Consider the following 17655-nt stretch of genomic DNA (forward strand, 5'->3'; position numbering starts at 1 on the left):
AGAATAAGCAGTGCAATAGGCCCAAGGCCAAAGACAGACTTGAGGGAGCCTGATTCATTGCCAGACAGGTCGCCCACCTCAGAATAACTAAGAGCTGACAAGAGGCAGTGCCAAACTTCCAGTCCCATAGAGTCTGGAGAGGACCCAACAGGAGAAATAGTGAAGAAAGAAAAGAATTGTATAGTGGGGAGAACGTATTGTTGGGGCAGGAGGTCTGACTCCTAGTGTTAATTTCACCACCAAGTCTTGTGAGTTCTTCTGACATTTTCATGTGCTTTTTCCCCCTTTCCTGAAAAATGACCCCTGTTTCCAACTTACCTCCTACAGATGGATGTTAATGTGATATTAGGTAAACAGATCTTTGGGCCTTTTGAAACTAGGGAGGTTGAAATTATCACAAAGATGGAAATGACTGACTATAGGAGGCCACAAGCCACCTCTAAGGCATTTCTGTGCGTTGAATGGTTTACAAACCTAAGGCCCTGGCAGGTCCAGGCCCTGGATCTCTGAGCCTCCTACCCTGTTCTCCTCCCTTCCGTCTGGATCCCCACCTCCATCAACAGATTCCAGTTATCATCAGCCTCACCAAGTCACCAAGACATCAGTTTCAAGTCATCATTAGTCACTAACTGCCATGATGTAGCAGCTAGTTCTTAGAAATGACATAATCCAGAAAAGAAAAAATAGTAGACTAAGACTGGAGTGGGTTTTGAAGCTCATGTTAGACACTCACAATGTGATTCTTATAATTCTTTTCAGGGGAAGCAAAGTGTCTGAACTAGATGGGGATTATTCTGGAATTCTCTACCATTGCCCTAAAGGGCAGGCTTTGCCTTCATTCTGTTGTGCACCTCCCCTACAGAGGGTCTTTCATTAAGTATTATGGGAAATAATTAGATCTGAGTTTTACACCCCCTAATGTTCACAGGCTCTGAAGGTAATAGATGAATGTATGACTACCTAGAATTGAGAGGTATTTAGGCATACAATTTCCTTCAAACATATGCATCAAGATTCTCTCATCAATATTTTTGACTTTTCGCTTCCTCTCACCTCTGAGTCTTTACTCCAGATGCCTTTCTCCATATCTGGAAGCCCTGCCTACTGTTCACCATCCAATAAAGCTCCAGTCCTCCTTTATGATTTTTCCTTTTCCATAATAAGCCTTTTCCAAATCCATCTGCACCATTCATTCCAACATCCCCTCTTATCCCTGTTGTGGGTGTTCTATGTATTCGGCACACATCTGCTATCTACTCCAACTGGTATTTTTAGATCAAGTAATCAAAAAGCTGATTAAGCAATCAAAAGGCTCGTTTGGGGTTGCTATCAGAATCACACCAATCATAGTGGCAAGAGAGCCTGGGTTCCTGAGTGTCATTGTGGCTGGTTTGTCTCTGTCTTAAAACACTGTTCTTTCCTGCCTTACCAGTATTAAATGCCAAAAAGGAGTCAACTGACGTGACCAGGTCTACATTTCTTTTCTGTTGCTCCAGGATTCTTCTACAGCCAGATGATTCCTTACAGATCCTGGCACCAGTGGAAGCTGATGTGGGTTTCTACACTTGCAATGCCACAAATGCCTTGGGATATGACTCTGTCTCCATTGCCGTCACATTAGCAGGTAACATGAAAATCCTGTATAGTTTGACTCGCTGCTGTGCCGTTATTGAGTAGATACCTACAGTGTGCCAAGCCGGCCCAGGAACACATCCATAAATGAGATTTAGACACTGCCTTCAGAAAGGTTATAAGGTATAGTTATAATTAAATGGAGATGAAGTATAATATGAGGTATAATGAATGAATGAATGAATGAATGAGTGAATGAATGAATGAATGAATGAGTGAATGAAATAAGTGCTGTAAATGATAACCTAAGGGTGTGCAAGGACATTTCATCCCATCTGGGAGATGTCAGAGTCAGAATGAATGGACTTTGATAAGTATAGGTGGGTGACATATTCCAGAAAGAAAGAACATAAGCAAAGGAGTTGTGTACTAGTAAATAACATGTTAGGGAACATGAGCCATGACCTGTCATTTCTCCTTGTTACACCTGTTGCAAAGAACACTTCAAGACTCATGGGTAGTTGGAATTCTGTGGTCATGGTTTAAAGCAGGAGTGTTCTCTCTGATTCTGTTTTATTTAAACCTCTTGCTGTACTGCACCTGCCAACACTTTCCCCTTATCCATAAAGGTCAGGCAAAACATTCTACACATGTGATGTAAGAACATTGCAATGCAGAACATGATGTCTCCCAAGGTTGTAGTCTTGTCATCATGTACTTTATAAAACCTCATTTACATAGGACACAAATCCTTGCCTGTGAAACTGAAAAAGACCTTAGATACCAACTGTACCAGTGCCCTCATTTCTTAGAGGCCAGGTAAGCTGAGGTCATGCAACCACTCAGCTGGTTGTAGAGATAAGAAGGGAATGAGGCCTCCTAACTCCCAGCTCATTGTTCCCTATCCACCTATCCTACCAAAGGAGGATCTTTTTTCTCAGATCTGGGCCAGGCAGTCTTTTTGGCAGTATGTTGCATGTGTTTGTATTTATTCTTTTCAGTTGCTGCTCCCGTCAGATGATTCAGTAGATGCTAGAAAAGCCAACATCACCCCACACTGACCTCATCGGTCCATGCTGGGATTATGTTGTCACACTGTTCTCCAGTCACACATGCTACTCCCTTGCATATCTGTTTAGCAACAGCATTTCTGCCCCCATGACCTAAGGCTGATCGGAAAAGGGACCTTTAGCAGGAGGCTTTCCAGGGAAGATGAAAGTCAGCAGTGAATAAGGCAAGCTGAGGGGCCCAGGGGTAGATTAAAGACTGATAATTTTAATGCCTATTTTGTGTGTGTGAATAGAACACTTGCTTTTCTCCTAATGTATTCCAGCTACAATCTTTATTCCCCTCTTTATACAGAGTCCAGATGCACAGCACCAATCTCCTAAAATCTCTTCTGCCTTCCACACTCCAGCCTGCCGTAGCAAGGGCACTGCTGACATGCTTCCAATTGTTGGCAAAGAGTGGCTGTTACAGAACTAACTCTCTTGTTTATATTTATCCTGATACGGTTCAGCTCCGTCATAGACTAAATACCCTTTGTTCACCTGAATTTAATACGATTAATGGAAACCTGTCTGGAATTAAGTAAGGCAATTGTAACATCAGACTTGTCTTCAACTCTTTGGAGAAGAGCTATTGGAGGCTGCCAAAGTGTTCAAAGCCAGAAAAGAGAGAGCAGCAAAAAAGGCACTAGGGAATGGAAGGAAAGGGTTTGGCCTATGAATTTGATAACAAACACCACACCTAGGACTGTGCCCTTGTACTTCGGTGGTGGGGTTTGTTCAGGTGTGCTCACGAATCCAATAGTCCCGCTAAAAATTAAGGCTCAAAATGTGCATATGTTGCCTTAAGATTGTATTTGTGTCTTTACCTGGAATTATCTGCTACACCTGTGCCAATGTCAACACATAGTATTAAGTGGCACACCAGCTACCGTTCTAAGCACACCCTCTGCCAAGTACTGGGGAACAATGAGCAATAAATAAGGCCTGAGTTTTGTGCTCCATAATGCTTACAGACTAGTAAAGGCAATAGATGTATACAGGACTACCTAGAATCGAGAGATAATTATAATTTCCTTCAAATGTATGCAAGATCCTATGTAGCAGCATATAAAATACCACCCAAATATACACTAAATTTAAGGGGGAAATGGATGTCAAGCATTTCTAAATTTGATTACCAATTATACTGCTTATCTTGAACAAAGTATGCAACCTCACTGAGTTTTCATTCTCATCTGTAAAAATGAAATTAATAATATTTTATGGGATTTTGTGAATTAAATAAGATTGTGCATGTGAAAAAGCACCTAGCCCAATGCCAGGCACATAGTTCACACTTGATAAATGTTTCCTTTCTCTAGCTCTTCTAAAATGAAATACCTCCTGAAAGCAATTCTAAAATGTGTAAAACATTAGTCCAAGTTTGCTTCTACGTATTTTTCATTATAAGTCTTCATATTGAAACTCTGTGTACAGACTTAGGAACTGATTCAGCTCACTTGCAATTAAATCTTCATGGTAAGGGGCACCTGGGTGGCTCGGTCAGATAAGCCTCCGACTTCAGCTTAGGTCATGATCTCACAGTATGTGGGTGCAAGCCCTGTGCTGGGCTCTGTGCTGACAGCTCAGAGCCTGGAGCCTGCTTCAGATTGTGTGTCTCCATTGCTTTCTTTTCCCCTCCTCCACTCGAACTCTGTCTCTCTCTTTCTCTCTCTCTGTCTTTAAAATAAATATTTAAAAAATTTTGTTTAAATCTTCATGGTAAATCTCAGTGCTTATGCACATCTAAAAACATGGCAGGTTTTGTGTGTGTGTGTGTGTGTGTGTGTGTGTGTGTGTGTGTGTGTGTTTTCCTTGACTTCAGTATGAATGTTAGACCAAAAGGGAAAAACGTAAAACATCTTTTTGAGACTCAAGATACTCAGGTGTGTCCACGATTTTGAACTTTGGTCTGGCCAGTGTGCCTGAGTTGACCAGAAATGGGGAAATTTGTTCATAATAATTCACAAGAGCAAACAGAGCCTGACAGTTAAGCTTGAGGGCTCTGTAGCCTCATGGTCTGGATTGGAATCCTGGCTCTGTCGCTCCCTGGCTATATACCCTTGAGCAGCTTCTTTACTCTCTCTGACTTGGCCTCTTCGTTTGTAAATGGTGATTAAACTAGCACACGATTCAGTGGGGTTTTGCGAAGATTAAATACATTCATTCATATAAAATGCTGATAATTGTGCCTGGAATATAGCAAGCACTCGATATTTGTTAGCTATTATTATTGTGAGGATAACACATAAAACAAAAGCCAAGTTGTTTTTACAGTAGGGAAGACTCCTCAGAGACTGGAATGCTCACAAAACTTTTGTAGAGCACCTTGCTCTCAATGTCTCAATGCCAGCTGGGGAAGTTGAATTAGCCATCTGGAAAGGGCTGGCCTTCCTGGATTCAGAGGAAGGGAGACAGCTTGTGGTAAGGAATATTTCACATGGGCCACAGGAAAGGGGGCCTGATGAGCTCTCCTTGGCTCACAACCAGACCTCTTCCATTGAGTTGCCCCATCCTCTATAGGGAGTGTGCCCCATTTCTGCTTCTCAGATTCATTTTTGGTCCATTGCTACTCTCTACACAATTTTTCTTTAAACACAATTCAGCTTCAGACATGCTATTACAGCCAAATCTTCCTCCTTCTGCCTTATTCGGTCCTATAAAATATTTTCTTCAGTATCCTTTTGCTTTTCTTCAAACCCATCCATTATGTGCTGACTTATCTTTGAGTCTCAGAGATTTGAGAGTACTTTGCTTCTCAGTATGGAGATAGCCTCCTGTCAACCTCCCTGGTTCAGAATGGAAGCCCACAGCCACGTAAACACAGGGGCACAAAATTCCTTTCTGTCCTAAAGTGACTTAATTGGATACGTGTTTCACTGCTCAGAATGTAGATGACAGGAGCATACGGTGGATGGGAGAGTAATAGGAGGTAGGGAGGAGTGTAAGATTATCCCCAAAATGTCACATACCTAACTCTTTGAAGTATTTATTACTTTACATGAGGTATAGACAGTTCTGGGTAAAAGGAGAGTTTCTGGTGTGCACAGAGATGGGCACAAAGATTGGAGAACCCTCTTGACTAGTCAGATTCAACACTCAGCCAGGTTGCTCAGAAACCAAGCTGAACGGTAAAGCAGGGTTTTGAAGGAAAGCAGTAGTTTCCTGGCAAATTGCTTCAGTCTGGATCAGTGGAGTTTAGCTCTACTTACCAATGCAGATGAGTCCTGTCCAGGTGTAAACCATGGATGAGGTCATAGCCATGAGGGAAACGTGTTTGGTTGTCATTGATTTTATAAGATCACAAAAGAGATACTGTAAGGCCTGCCTGACATCATCACTGGAAAATGGGAAGAAGGTGAGGGATGAGCTTATCTTTCATTGAAAGGAGAGAACACAGATGAGCTCATCTGAAGTTTTCACAGGAAGAGAGAGACAGAAAATATTTCTCCTTTCCTGGCATGCTTTTCTGCTTTTTGATGAGTTAAATAGCTGACACATACTGTGTCTAATAAAGAGATCACAGAAAAGAAAAAGGAAAATAAAAAGGCAGTTGTCCTTGAAATTCTTCTTTCTCTGCCCCCTCCCCATCATGATTTAGTAGCTGCAATAAAAGATGAGCAGTTTTGTAAGGTTTTATAATGTAAGTCATTTTAAATTGGCATTTCTGAATTTTTTTTAGCCAGCAATTCTGTTAACCAGAGAAGGGCTTTTCTTTACAGATGGCTAGAGAGGGTTTCGTCACCAGTGGCAAAAACAAAGGGAGGTTTTCTCCAGTGCTCTGGATCGGAGGGAAAGGTAGACAAGTTTGGCTATGTTCCAGATGGTGCTCTGGACCACAGGGTATTGGCCATTGACTAATCCAAGCTGCCATCAAGGGATTTTATTATCTGATATAATCCTGAGTAATCAGTGTCCTTAAGTTTTGTTCTGTATGCACAGATGTGTAGACTGCCCACTACAGAGCACTAGTCTTTACAGAACTTAGATAAAATGGGCATGAATTTAGCAAGAGAATCTAACTAACCTGCTCTGCTTTTCAGTAGACTAAAGGAAATGAAGTACACACGATCCTGGGGCCCCTGGGTGGCTCAGTCAGTTAAGCGTCAACTCTTGATTTCAGCTCCGTTCATAATCTCACAGTTCATGAGCTGAAGCCCTGCATTGGGCTCCACGCTGACAGCACAGAACCTGCTTGGGATTCTCTCTGTCCTCTCTACCCCTCCCCTGCTCACGTGCTCTCTCAAAATAAACAAACATAAAAAGTACAAATGATCCAAACTAGCCTGTCTCAAATTCTGAAAAAGCGATGCCCACATCTGTCCGAAGGAATGAGGGAAGGATGGGTGGTTGGACAGATAGCGGGATATAGCATAGCCTGGGTTAGTTGTTTCTGAGAAACACTGCAGCATCACATGGTTGTACTAGATGTGGGGTCACTTATCTAGGATTCTGCAGTGGAACATGCAGAAAAAGCGAGGACAGCACCACTTGCTGCCTTAGTCTTCCAAGAAATCATCGACTCCACCTGAATCATTAGTAGAGGTAAATGACACACTAACAATGGCAAAAAATATCTTTAGGAAATGGTATTGAAAACAAGAGAGTAGAAGGAAGCCACACAGCCTGGGAATGTTCTGAAAAGGAGTCTGAGCCCTGACCACCACCTTAGGCCCTACAATGTTTATACTAAAGGCACACCAACTAAACAAGATAGCAAGGTCAAAGAAATCCCAATTCCTCTCATTTTTGGTGCCAAATAATTAATAGTCACAATGTTCCTGAATCATCACAAATAGATTAAATTGGGTTAAAACTATTTTTTCAGCTGTATCAAGGTATAATTTATATCACCCATTGTCAGTGTGCAATTCAGTGATTTTTTTTAGCAAATTTTTTTTTACCTTTTTTTTTAACATTCATTTTTGAGAGACAGAGAAAAAGTGTGAGCAGGGAAGGGACAGAGAGAGAGGGAGAAACAGAATCTGAAGCAGGCTTCAGGCTCTGAGCTGTCAGCACAGAGCCGAGTACAGGGCTTGAACCCCCAAGCCATGAGATAATGACCTGAGCCAAAGTCAGAACCTTAACCGACTGAGCCACCCAGGCGCCCCATTTTTAGCAAATTTTTAAGTTGTGTAACCATCACTCTGATCCAAGGTTATTGTTTTTTTAAAAAAATATTATTTAAATTATTAAATTGTTTAAAATTTTTAAAAATGATCCACATACTACACAATTCAGCCATTGACAGTATATAATTCAATGGCTTTTAGTACCTTAAGTTGTACATCCATCACCTTGCTCAAGTTTAGAGCATTTTCATTATACTGAAAATAAAATCCATACCCTTTAACTATCACTCCCTAGTCCCCCCATTTCCTCTAGCTCTAAGCAAGCACTGATGTATGTGTCCATCGATGTACCTATTCTGGGAATTTCATATCAATGGATCACACAATACATGGTCATTTGTTACTTTCACTTAGCATAACGTTTTCAAACGTCATCCACATTGTAACATATATGCTAAATTTTTTATGGTGGAATACTGTTCCATTGTATGAATATACCACATTTTATTCATCAGTTGATGGATATTTGGGTTGTTTTTACTTTTTGTATGTTGTGAATAATGCTGTGTGAACATTCACGTGCAGTGTGGAATTATGTTTTCCTTTCTCTTGGGAGTAGATACCTAAAAGTGGGATAGCTGGTTTATGTGCCACATTTGGATTTAACTTTTTAAGAAATTACCAACTGTGTTCCAAAGTGGCCGAACCATTTTGCATTTCCACCAGCAATGCATGAGAGTTTCAGTTTCTCCACATCCTCGCCAATGCTTGTTATTGTCCATTCTTTTTATTATAACCATGCTCATGAATGAGAATATTTCATTGTGATTTTAATTTCTATTTCTCTCATGATTAATGATGCCAAGTATCTTTTTTGTGCTTACTAGTCATTTATATACCTTCTTTGTTGTAGTGATAACTTTGTCAAAACAACACAAATATATTATCTTACAGTTCTTTGGTCAAAGTCTAGTACAGTCTCACAAGGTAAAATCAAGATGTCAACAGGCTGCATTCATTTCTGAAAGCTCTAGGGGAGATTGCTTTTCGTTTTTTGCTCATTTAGATCGTTGGCAATACTTAATTCCTTGCTACCTAGGACTGTGGTTTCTGTTTTGTTACTGGCTATGAACAGGGCGCCATTCCCAGATTCTGGAAGCTACTGCATTGCTTGGCATCTGGCCCTCTTCGTCCATCTTCAAAGCTAGAAATGGTGGACTGAGCCCTTCTCATGATGCCTCTCTCTGACACACTTCTCCCTCTTCTGATTTTAAGAGCTCACATGATAGACTGAGCCCCCCTAAATACTCTAGAATAATTTCCCTATTTTAAAGTCAGCTGGTTAGCAACCTTAGTTTCCTTTTGCCACACAACATAACATGGACACCAATTCCAAGGATTAGGATGCAGACATCTTTGGGAGGTGGGGGGCATTATTCTGCCTAGCATACCCTGTCTGAAAGGCATAGCTCATTTTCATCTAACTGTTGACATAGAAAAATGCATATAGATAGACCTTCTAATTTTTCCAGATAAGCCAAACCAAAACAGACACAAATCTCCATTTTTAACTAAGCTCAACTAATTCAAACTTTAAAAAAAATTATTTTGAGGCTAAACATGTCTGTGCTGTGAACATAGCCTGGAGTTTACCAGTACTGTTTGGTTTCTGTATTTTGTTTTCTGTATTCTCTGATCACATGTTACACCACATTTCCCAGTGTTGTCAGAGTATTATGCAAAGCATAATAATTTATTAGATTACACTAACTAAAACCATGTAGCAATTTGGATGAAAGAGAAGCATTTATTTTTTGCTATTACAAAAAAAGGAAACTATTGTAATAATGGAATAAATAGGATTCTAGGCAAAGTATTTGCCTCATTTCAAAATTTAGAAACAGATTTAGAACTATAAATCTGTGTCCTTATTATAAACAGAGGGGTTTTAACCAGATGCACACGTGAGTCTCTTGAAGACCTAAGACTCCTATGAATTTCTTACATGCAAATCAAGAACAGCAGTCCCCACTCCACCACCACTACCAGCTATAAACTCCCCGTACCTGAAATCCTAGCATTTACAAATTTATTCCTTTCTTTGGAAAACCAGAAGACTAGATAGCAAAGAAGTACAGCTTTTGCAGTGATGTCTTAGAAAAATAATAGGTGAGAGGAAAGTTTTCCAAAGGACCAGTGATGAGAAAGGGGACAGGGTAAGCAGAGTGGACTGAAAGATCAGATGCCAATCAGGAGGCAGGAGATGGAAGAGGAGGAGACCCCACATGAGAGACAGCAGGACAGGAAGGAGTTAAAAACTCCTGAGCTATAAAATGTGAAAGGTATTTGGAAGGAGAACCAGACTAAGGGGAAAAAAATCATGCTTTTCAGTATAACTATTATCTGTAACAAAGCAACTCTTGTTGAAATTGCCAGGTAGCCAGATCCTGAAAAGTTTCTGGCCGGCGCAGGATGGTAACTGGTAATAGTCAGTATCCATCATTACTAATTTCAGATGTCTAAGATGTTGGTATTTATAAGGGCTTTTCTGAGATCGCACTGATCGTGGTTAACTGTATTTAACTCATGAGTCTCAAATTCTTCAACCGGGAATTCTCACTTTAGAGAGCTTTTGCAGATTTACCTCCAGTGGCCCGTGTGAGAAACCGGTGATACTTACAGAAGTGAGCATTTCTTATGGCATTGTTTGGATAGTTTCATTTATTACAAGACATCATCCATTGATTAAATCTGGGCTGAATACAGTTTGCTTTGTTTTAGATATTGAAAGTATGTGGCATTTGTAACACCTCATTGCTGAATAATCTTTTCATTAGTGGGTGTCACTACCTTCTTCACCTTTCTCCTGAATTGAGATTTGCGGCCACTGGCTGTCACAGCTGGCTTCCTGAACTGTACTGCAGGGGTCCCTGGCAAGTCAGCCTAGCATACGCAGTCTCATTTCTCTGCAAGTAGATACTTTCTGGGGTCTCCAACAAGACCAATCCTGGGGTGACTTTTAAGTTCTCTGTGTCTGTCCAGATGCTGATGGCAGTTTCGGGAGAATCCATCGTATTTAAATTTCTTCTTTTTGTAATTATCCTGAAACCTTCACAGTTTTTCAAAATTGAAACAGTTGAGTTCCTTCTCACTAACAGATTTGATCCTTCTCTTTTTTCTTGTTCATTTCCTCTTTATTTTCTTTAAACTTGCTTCTTAGTTTACCAGAAGTTCCCAACACCGTCACAGCATTTCCTCCCATTTTGCAGTTCTGATGCCGATAATCGCTAACATTTATTCAAACCTCATACTGTGCTAAGGAATCCTTCTAACAGCTTTACATACATTAATGTGTCTATTCTTCTCTGCAGTCATAGAAGTAGAAAACCAAGGCACAAAGAGATTAAATAACTTGCCTAAGGTCACTCTCCAGTGATGGAGTCCAGACACCTGATGTGTGGGCTGCCCCTTCTCGTGCCCATGCCCGCTGTAGACATCACTAGTTTATCATGCTTTTTTTTTTTTTTTGCTGCTCAGTCCTCATGCATGTTACCCAGAGTCCATACCTGAATGGTACCCTAGGAGGACTCTGCCAATCGCTAGTTCAGGCTTCAGAATCTCAAACCTATGTGCCGTTGGCACATCCTTTCTGGAGCTCTCAGGTAGTCTCTAAACCCACCGCCCGCAGTTCCCATTTCTGTCACTGCCCTGTACCACAGTCATCTTCAACATGTCCCATTCTGCCTGGGAATAAACGCACATGCACATTTCCCAGCATAGATTGCCTCCAGCTACACAGTAAGAACTTCAAGTCTTTGAAGTATGATTCACTTTTGATGGCTCACAATAGTAAAGAACCATTTTCAAATGATGTTTGTGACTCATAAGGTTAGGAGAATTGAAAGAAGGACCCATTTGATTCATTCAATGAGTTAACAGATATTCACTAAGCCTGGATTAATTAGCCCTTGCTAACTACTGTAACAAAAAAAACAAAAAACGCAAATATATGATGGCTAAATATGATAGACTGTTTCTTGTTCACATAAAGTCTGAAATAAATCATTGCTCAGGATGGATTTCGAAGGTAGGGCCAAGAAGTGGTATTCTCGCATTCCATCAGCTAGAACTTGGTACCTTGCTCACACCTAACTGCAAAGAGGCTGAGAAGTGACCTAGCTGTGTGACTGAGAAGAAGAAAGGAGTTGGTTAGTAGTAAATCTGCCTCAGCCGGAGCTTCTAAAATGGAAGGCATCATGCTGTTAAAAACAAAGTTCCTATTAGCAGAGGCCTGGACTTGGGCCCTGAGAAAAAGTTACTCACAATGCTCTCTGTTCTTGGCTGCACTCAAAAAACAAACCTTCCATCTCCTCTGGCTCCTCTCTCAATCACCTTTATACTGGGCCAAAGATATTTTTCAGGCACATATGTTCAGATTTTTTCCCATTGGGTTTTGATTTTACCCAGAGCCACACATGCGGGAAAGAGGCATGAGCCAGAACCTAGGCCACACCCAGGAATGTATTTCTGAGCATTTGCTCCTGGGGCTGCTCGTTTATCCATACCTGTCTCTCCATTGCTCATCCTTCAGGGTAAGGACAGTGCCTGGGTGGCCGAACTCTGCTGTAGAGGCATCAGAAGGTAGCACACCATTGGATACCGACACACAGGTTTAGCTGTGCCTCACGTTCACCCTGTGACAAGGGCTGCCCTTGCTTATCGCTAGTGAGGCTCTATCTCCCCTCTTCCGCATGACTTCTAACAGGAACCATAATCCGAAAGCTAAGGGGTATGAGATCTGAACCGAGCAAAAAAGATTCCCTTCATGCTGCTGTTTCTAGGTCTGACTCTCTCGGACAGGCTTGATTCCTCATATTAGGCCCAGTAAATGGAAACACTTGCCTTTGTTTCCATTTCTTTGTTTCTCTTAGGCATGTACAACTAGGCTTAATCTCCTTCTCTCTCACTCTTAGTCAGCTGTAAGAGAAATGCATAGATTAAAGGAAAGCCTATCTATAAACCCTATCGGTTTACATCAGTGAGTGTGAATTTACTCTGCTGGCTGATGCTGACTTGAAGAAGGGAAGAGATGCCAGCAGCATGTGCCCACCAGCCTGACAGCCCAGGTACCCCTCACACTGCAGAGGCCCTGCCGTCACGGCCCAAGTCCCGTGGGACTTTCCTGTTTTGCCTACTGTGAAAGCCATTCTGAGTACAGCATGCCGTGACTTTTGTTTTTGAGCATCGTCTTAGCACAAACATTTAATTTATCATTTCACTCCCTCTGTGCATCTCTAGTCTTTTTTTTTTGTCTTAATTAACTTCCATAATTAAAAGTCATACTCAGGGGCACCTGGGTGGCTCAGTCAGTTGAGTGTCCGACTTCGGCTCAGGTCATGATCTTGCAGTTTGTGAGGTCGAGCCCTGTGTCGGGCTCTGTGCTGACAGCTTAGAGCCTGGAGCCTGCTTCGGATTCTGTGTCTCCCTCTCTCTATCGCTTCCCCGCTCATGCTCTGTCTCTCTCTGTCTCTCAAAGATAAATAAACATTAAAAAATTTTTTTTTCAAATCAAACTCATTAACGTGAATATAATCAGACACAAACCTAGGCATGGCATCACTTAGCAGCACTCACTCATTAGGTCATCATCCAGATGATCTAGAATAGGTTCATGTTGTTGCTGCTGGTGGTGCTGTTGTTGTTGTTGTTGTTGTTAGCTGACCATTAAAATCAAGGTCCAACTTGAAATTTTCAAATAGGAACTAGTAAAGGTCTCTTAAAAGAAATCTTTCCAACTCACCAGAATCAGAGAAATCAGTTACAGAAAAACCAGAAGAGTGTATCTGTTGATTTTCAAACCTGACTTTGTATCAGAATTACCTCTGAACTTGTTGAAAATGGAGATTATAGCTTCCATTCCAGGACAGAAAACTTTATCAGAAGTCTGAACTCTGTCACTGGCAAAGCTTCTCCTGTATACTGGAATGGCATAGTTATGCACACTGGATGAATCTGTTTCCTTGGGAACCACGGTGGAGTAAATCAAAGGGGACCTAAAACCATCTCACAGTTGCCTTACTCTTGGGGTAGGGAGAAACTTTGTGTCCCAAGTCAAAGTCGTTGCCCTGTGTGCTGGTTTTAAACCACCTAAGATTCAAATTTAGCAGGTCTGGAATGGGACTCAGTAATATATACAAGCTTTTTCTAATAGATGTAAGAGGTTGATAAACGTTATTTTCAGGGGCACCTGGGTGTCTCAGTTGGTTAACCATCTGACTCTTAATTTTAGCTCAGGTCATGATCTCATAGTTCATGGGTTTGAGCCCCATGTGGAGCTCTGTGCTGACAGTGCGGAGGCTGCTTGGGATTCTCTCTCTCTCCTTCTCTGTCTGCCTCTCCCCTGCTCAAGCTCTCTCTCTCTCTCAAAATAAATTGATAAACATTAAAAAAAGAGAAAGAAACAGTATTTTATAATTACAAATACTTGGGTAACGTGATTTGTCTTAACAATGGATCATGAAGGTAGTGAGAAATGTACAAGTAGCCTCTGCAAATGAGAGCACCTCTAGTGACAGGACAAAAGGCCATTACTTTTGAGCAAAAACTCGATGTAATTAATTAAGGGCTGGATTTAATTCAGTGACATTTGAATTTTATAGCTATACACTTGCAGCTATAAAAAAAACTTTATTATTAAAATTCCTATAGGAAAAATAACTTAGTAATTGTGAGCCTGAAACTCTGGTCCCTTACCTACTTTTCTCCATTGGCACAGTTGTTTTTATTGCACAGTGGGGCAATTTGTATTATAGCAGGAAGATTATGTTTTTAATAAGTACCCAGGGAGTTCTGAGACAGCCAGTCCACAGACAAGGATCGGAGATTCCGTATAACAAGCACCAGACTTTAGGTCAAAAATCTAGGTTACCCCTACTACCTGCTGCTCTGTGATCTTGGGCAATCCGTGAAGCCTCTCTGAACCTCAATTCTTTGATTACATAAAAAAAGTACTTTACCTGCCTCGGGGTTGTTACGAAAGCAAAAACAAATTCAGAATACACATAGCATACGAAACGCACACATATATTCACTTACTAGATATTGATTGAGGACCTACCAATGTGCCCGGATTAGGCAGTAGGAATAAAGAAGAGAACAAGAGTGATGTGATCCCTGCTTTTATGGAGGTTACTTGGTGAGGGATGGGGACAGAGAATACACAAATAAATGATAAATTCGGATATTTCTTTGCTTATGAAGTTGGTGGTAAGAGACATAATGACTGGCCAGGGATAAAGGAATGCCTGATTTAGATGGGGTGGTTAGGAAAGGTCCTAGTAGGAGATATTATTTGCACCTGAGGAACAACTGGAGAAGACAGCCATGCAGAAGTCTGTACCTAGAGGCTGTCAGGAAAAGGGAAGAGCCCTGGTACATGAGCCGATGTTTTAGGAAGAGAAAGGAGGTCAGTGTGGCTAGAGCAGTGATTGATGGGGAGTGTGGCTCCAGTGAGGTAGGAGAGGTTGACAGTTGGGCCTGAATCCATAGAGGACACGGTTGGTTGTGAAAAGGAGTTTGAAATTTTGTTCTACGCGCCCTGATAAAGCACTGGATAATTTAAACTGAAGAGTTACATAATCGGATTCATGTTTGAGAAAGATCACTGTAGCTGTCACAAGAAGAGACTATAGTGACAGGTGGAAGTGAGATCAGTTAGGCTGTGCTGCAGTCCAGCCAGAGAAGGTGACAACATTAGATTATAGCGACAGAGGGGCGGGTTAGACTTAAGGTATATTTGGAGTTAGAGCAGGGAGCTTTCTGCAGGTAGGGAGGTAAGGAAAATACGCTGGGATTTATTCCCTGTCATTCCAGATTATTCCCCTATTATCACCCTGTGTTATTCTTGGAAACCAACATAGTTCAAAGTCACTCATCTCCACTTCAGGTCTTACACAGTCTCATATATATGGAGTACATACAGGTGAGATAAGGAAAAAGACCCCTAAACAGTCAAAATAAGGATGGAAAGCCTATGCACGTATTCAGACCTTACTCAAGCTTCTGCCTTGGAACATAGTTTTAATGAGCTTAACAACCTATACCTAGAGCACAGTTAAAAGGGAAGAGGAGAAGAAAGAGGACAGCTTGTAACAGGAGGCTGTGTGACAGTGCAGGCAGGAATGATGGATCAATAGATGAGGGAGAAAACATAAAGTATAAAAAGCAAGTTAAATGGCATTGTTGAGTTAGGGGTTTCTTCACAGTTAATGTGAAGAAGGTACAGAAGAGGGAACAACCTTGTAGTGTCCTGCCTATAAAATGGTTAAAACAAAACTAAATCCATTTGGCTTACAAAGAAGTAAGCTTAGGGTACATAAAAAATTATTTCATATGGACCCTTATTTCCCCGAGGTGCTTAATAAATGGTTCTTTTAATTGTATCTTGTGGCCGTGTACACAAAGTGCTGGATTTTTAGCCCCAGCTGATAAAGGCCCATTAAAATGTCATGTACACAGAACCTCTACTTACGGGAAGGTGGCGCACATGCACTTGTCCCCATTCTTCTTGTTAAATACAATTAAAATCCATGGCGACTGTACATAAAACAAACTGAAGACTCAAAGGTGGAGAGGAAAAAGCAGACTGGCTAGAGACCTCGGGGACTGTGGTACTACACAGTTGTTACCTCCTTGGGTTCTCTTTTTGCCTCCTAACTCCCAAACTCAGAGCTGAAGAAGCCAGCCATCCGCAGATGCAATGGGAACACGAAAAAAATGCCTCAATCGAAGACCTCTCTCTCTAGCCAGAGGACCGGGAAAGGGGTGGCTTAACCAGACAGAAAACTTTTGGGAAGCTCTACTTCAAAACAAAAAATCATGATTCATTGCCACCCACACCAGCAAAGGCTGACTGGGGAACCTAGACTTCACCTCATCTGATGTGAAGTGATTGTTCCTCAGTAACCCCATGGATGTGGTGTCAGAAAAGACAAATTTCATCCCCACAGGGTGAAAAGCAGGGTAGAAAGCACATTGGGAACCTGGAATTCTACCCTCACCTTGCGACACCTTCTTTACCCTTTACTCTGGGGTGGTGTTACAGAAGGCCTCTTGGAGAGTCAGGACTTTCACCTACTACCCAACAGCACTAAGGCCCCTCCCACAGTGGAGCCAGTAGAGACCATGTGGGGAGCCAGAAGTCCCACCACTGCTCTGCTCGGCAGAGGAGTCCCCCATTTGAGTGACAAAGGAGGCAGCTGGAGAATCTGGACCTCTATTTCCATTGGGTAGTAATAAGGTGGCCCTTTCCTGCTCCCCCACCTTAGTGGTTGCAGAGAAAGCCAACTAAAACAGTAGGCTTAAATAAGATCCAGATTTGCATAACGTAATATGAAAATGTCCAAGTATCAATTGAAAATCACTCGTCATACCCCAAACCCACTATCACCACTCTTACTCTGCATTCTTATTCAGTTCTAGCATTCTTACTCAGGGCTGGAAGCTCTATCCAGTGAAATAATGCAAGAAAAGGAAATGAAAGGCATACAGATCAGAAAGGAAGAAATAACACTATTTGCAGACAAAATGATCACCTACTTAGAAAATTATAAGAAATCCACCCACAACAAGTCCTGGAACTAACATGTAAGTTTAACAAGGTTACAGTATATACAAAAATCAGCAGTATATCTATGTACTGTCAGTGAACAGTGAAATTGAAAATACAATGTAATTAACCATCCCTCAAAAAAAATCAAAATAATTAGGCATAAATCTAACAAAATGTATATAGAACATGTGTGTCAGAAACCATAAAACACTGATGGAAGAAGTTAAAAGAGATCTAAATAAATAGAGATACAGTGTTCATGTATTCGAAGATTCAACATAGAATGTCAATTCTCCCCAGGTTGATGCAGTAGTTTAACGTAAATACTGTCACAATACCAGTAAGAGAAAGT

The 17655-nt window shown here is 41.3% G+C and overlaps 1 protein-coding gene across 1 annotated transcript in view; it reads left to right on the plus strand.

Moving 5' to 3' along the window:
* The window catches only part of ADAMTSL1 (ADAMTS like 1), an 878428-nt gene that overhangs the window by 777238 nt on the left and 83535 nt on the right, over window positions 1-17655 (plus strand). Inside the window, exon 21 of the mRNA XM_047098171.1 lies at window positions 1497-1624. Within this exon, the coding sequence (XP_046954127.1) occupies window positions 1497-1624 (128 nt within the window). The remainder of the gene's footprint in view (window positions 1-1496; window positions 1625-17655) is intronic.

The sequence above is a fragment of the Lynx rufus genome, unplaced genomic scaffold (genome assembly GCF_022079265.1).
Source record: "Lynx rufus isolate CCGP_SWC_20201006 ecotype Redwood Valley unplaced genomic scaffold, mLynRuf1.p SCAF_10, whole genome shotgun sequence".
NCBI classification, from domain to species: Eukaryota; Metazoa; Chordata; class Mammalia; order Carnivora; family Felidae; genus Lynx; species Lynx rufus.